This window comes from Bombus fervidus, chromosome 7 (assembly GCF_041682495.2).
Source record: "Bombus fervidus isolate BK054 chromosome 7, iyBomFerv1, whole genome shotgun sequence".
NCBI classification, from domain to species: Eukaryota; Metazoa; Arthropoda; class Insecta; order Hymenoptera; family Apidae; genus Bombus; species Bombus fervidus.
In genome coordinates, this window is record NC_091523.1 from 8,036,917 (window position 1) to 8,040,884 (window position 3,968).

At 44.6% G+C, this 3,968-nt stretch overlaps 1 protein-coding gene across 1 annotated transcript; it reads left to right on the forward strand.

Moving 5' to 3' along the window:
• The first annotated feature begins 2,205 nt into the window (after positions 1-2,205).
• On the forward strand, positions 2,206-3,758 carry LOC139988897 (uncharacterized). Its single transcript, XM_072006683.1, has 2 exons — positions 2,206-2,366; positions 2,871-3,758. Exons 1-2 carry the CDS (start codon positions 2,352-2,354, stop codon positions 3,657-3,659), a joined length of 804 nt encoding a protein of 267 aa, XP_071862784.1. The 5' UTR covers positions 2,206-2,351; the 3' UTR covers positions 3,660-3,758.
• Positions 3,759-3,968: the final 210 nt, after the last annotated feature.

Below are 3,968 nucleotides of genomic sequence, written 5' to 3' on the forward strand. Positions count from 1 at the left end.
GGTATATTTATCAACAGTATTATATTGTGTGGATATTAATGAACAAGACTTTAAGCATTTAAATGTTCGGCATAGTACATTTGTGGTAGAGATACTATCGAATCTAATTTAACGATTTCTCGCTTTCCCGTTAGGAAATGATGACGAATATCTCGAGATATATTTCTGCCCTTTGCCCGGCGAGTTAATGTTAAAGGTACATTGGAGTTGTAGCTAAGCAGAGACTTTTTCTGCTCACGATGGAAGACTCCTTTCTAGCACACTGTGATACTTGTAATGAAAGTGGTCTCTGGTCAAATCACTTTGCATTAATTTCGTAAACCTGGTTAAAATATTGGCTAGCATGTCAGGAGTGAGAGTCACGTATAATGTCAAAGTATCTATAAAATGGTTAGAAAACTGGTCCTGGTGAAAAGTTTCTGTCACCTAAACGAAATATCGACACAGTCCTAATATCTGTGTTATTAATTGCCATCATCAGGTTTAACATCAACGCAAGACGTTTTCTCCTCTCTTCGCTCAGTTTATCGATCAGATTATAATACGTCCACAGCTCGTTAATTGCTACGATATGTGTACGATAGAAACCAATTATTAGCGTGTTTAAATGCGGCGCAACGTTGCAATTTGCTATCCGATGAATCAGCCAAAGGCGAACGAACGATTCGTTTCACACGGCTACCGTAACGCATAAGAATATTGTAATTTGTTTTCTTTCGCAAAATTAAGTCACCTGTTGCTCGAAGGAAGCTTAAACCTATCCGACACACTGACTTATTTTCCTGTTTTATCTCATAAATTCGAGGAAAGTGTCAGGTAAAAGAAAACGGCTGCCTCTAGAAACGCGCAACACGAAAGATCGGAGCCGGAGTAGCATTGACGTTAGCGACAATGGTGTCGTTCACCGTGACGCCTAACAACTTCCTTCGCATATCGTGTATCTATCTTTTTTAATTAACCAAGCATCGAGCATAATGCCGGGAATCAGTCAATTAAGTACATAACATGCGCGTGTCCGAGACAAGAGGAGAAAGTTTCGCAGCGAGTCGCGTCCCTTTGCGAGTTTCGTCGTGGCGCATTTACAATTTTTTTCCTTATTTAATTACAACTACATTACCGATGGAAATCGACGAAAAACCGGCGTGCCGTGATTAATTACGGTTCAGCTCGATATCTGGAAACGCGTGCAATGGCACGCAAGTGCCATTACCTTTGTGAGGACAACGATCTAGCGATTTTCACCGGTGTTACGTATATTACCAAAAACTTTCTTGTGCGAGGTATTTTTGATCGCGTAATGAGAGGCTTGGAGGTTCTGAACTACATTATATGAGTGAAGATTTACGTATTCAGCAGCCCCGGTGAAAGAAACGAAGCACTCAAGGCTTCACAAATGGTTATCGGTCGATTTTATCCTCCATATTAAACCCTTAATTATACCCCTTTTATAACTTCACATCGATTAAACCTTGTTCCAGGTTCTGTCGTTACATTTATTTTCTCTCGATCTGATTATATAAACGTTACTTTATGCGTTGTACAACTGCTATAAGCAAATACTTTAACACGTCACGAAATTTCGTTAGACGTTTAATCACATCTATTAGTTGATCGACGTAATCGAAGAATTCATTGCTGCAATTTATTGCAATTAAATTCGCTTTATCGAGCCACAAGAGACAGTACCGCGTGACGTAACTCTTTCGTAATAACGATATCAAATACGTGGCTAAAATACAGACAATGCAAGGGCCAAAAAAGAGGAAAAGAAAAGAAATTCCCTTTAAGGAGAATTAGCGATCTTACGGTTCTTCTGTTTGATCGGAGAGATCTGAAAAATATTACCGTGTATCGAGAACGGAGAGGCATTGCGTAAGAGACCGAGGAGGTTCGATCGGAATTACGTCCGGAATCGTTTTTACGAGGCACGAGCGAGAACGACGGAATCTGAGGCGAGTAACGATCGCGCCGCTCCTTCCGAAGTGAAAGAAAAAGAAACGCCGAAGAAGACTGGTCGCTGCGATCATTGCACGCTAAATTGCTGGCTCCTCCTCGGCGAGTGAACGGACAAGAGAGCGATTCGAAACAGTTCGAATGTACAGGGGGTATGTTACGCGTGCGGCAGATCCGGGGATCCGGTAGTAATCAACCAGCTGGTTGGTAGCCCGTGGGAAAACGGCTTAACGCCGAACGAACGCCTTTGCACGGTGTGGTAGCACAATCGGTCCACTTTAATGTTGGCGGACGAGTAGGATTTTCCGGGGAGTGGGCCAGTAGCCACGGCGAAAGTGCCGGTATATATGCCAGTGATTGGCGCGATGTAACTTCAGTGTGCACCTTCGAACGATACCATGAGCACTCCACAGGTGAGCTCGCGGTTCCCCACTATATTCATACACGATACATATCATAGATTATCGTACACAAAACGGACAAAGGGATAGGGATTATGTAAGGTGAGAAACGGAGAAAGTTCGCCAGCGATACGCGGTTGCATTGTTGCGGAACATTTTTCAAACAGGGAGCTACACTGAAGAAAGCTTCTATTTTCCATTGTTCTTTATTGCGCGTTCCCTCGACACCGTTTCTCGACCTAACCGCGTCTAGAGTGTTAAACTTGTAGCCATAAGTCAGAAGAGCCGTGTTCTTATCGATAATATGATAACATGTTCATGATAATTTACATTTATCGCTAGAGCTTCGTATATTGCTTTCGCCACACACTTTCTCCCGTTAGGATATTATATAAGTTAGCTATTTTCAACAGCGTAAATCACATTCGACGTAAGGAAACGTACAGACACCGTACACGATACATCACGTCTGTCGAAATACATCGTTCGTTCACTTAACCATGTTTATACCTTTAGAAGCTTATATTACTCGCCTTGGTGGCGACAGCCCTGGCCGGGGATGCTAAGGAGTCGAGCACGAAACCCGCCATTGAGACGAAAGAAAAGAGCAAACGAGGACTAGAACTGAGTCTTGGAGGCGGCGGTGGCCTAGGCAGTTACGGAGGCCTGGGAGGTCATGGAGGTTTGAGTCTCGGCGGAGGCCTGGGAGGCCACGGAGGTTTGAGTCTCGGTGGAGGCCTTGGTGGAGGTCTCGGCGGAGGTCTAGGTGGAGGATTGGGAGGAGGCGGAGGAGGAGGAGGAGGCGGTGACGGAGGTCGTATAACTGGTATCACGATTCACCGAGAGAATCAAGTTCGTGTACCACAACCGTACCCAGTCGAAAGGAACGTAGCTGTACCATACCCGGTCCCAGTTAAGATTCCCGTGGACAACCCAATCCCTGTGCACGTACCGAAACCTTACCCAGTTCCAGTAGAGAAAGCAGTACCGGTGCCAGTGGAGAAACCGGTCCCAGTGCCGTATTCCGTGCCCGTCAAAGTGCCCGTCAAGGTGCCTTACCCGGTTAGCGTGCCAGTAAAGGTTCCGGTCGCGATCGAAAAGGAGGTTCCTTATCCAGTCAAGGTTCCTGTCGTCGTTAAGGAGTCCTACCCTGTTTTGGTTAGCGGTGGCGGTGGCGGCGGCGGCGGCGGTTTTGGAGGTGGATTTGGAGGTGGATACGGAGGTGGATACGGAGGTGGACACGGAGGTGGATTCGGAGGAGGTGGTTTTGGAGGACACGAACTGTCCCTCGGCTTACATCATTAGATAAGGATGAACTTCATCGACGTGGATCTTCATTCACACTCATATATTTGTATATAATGATTATATTTTTTTATGCAAAATAAATATTAAATTATTAAACGGTGTTTGTATCTATCGTATTGATTAGTTACAACGATTACCTTGAAATCTCTTAACTATTAAGCGATTAGACTATTGAGAATGTATCTCGAGGTTTGACGATAGGCTTCCCTCCTTCCCTCTTTAATAGCGCAGAGTAAATGAGCGTGGTTAGGTGATATCTTCCACGAAGGTATGAAACGGAAAGTATATTTATGTTTATTCCACTCT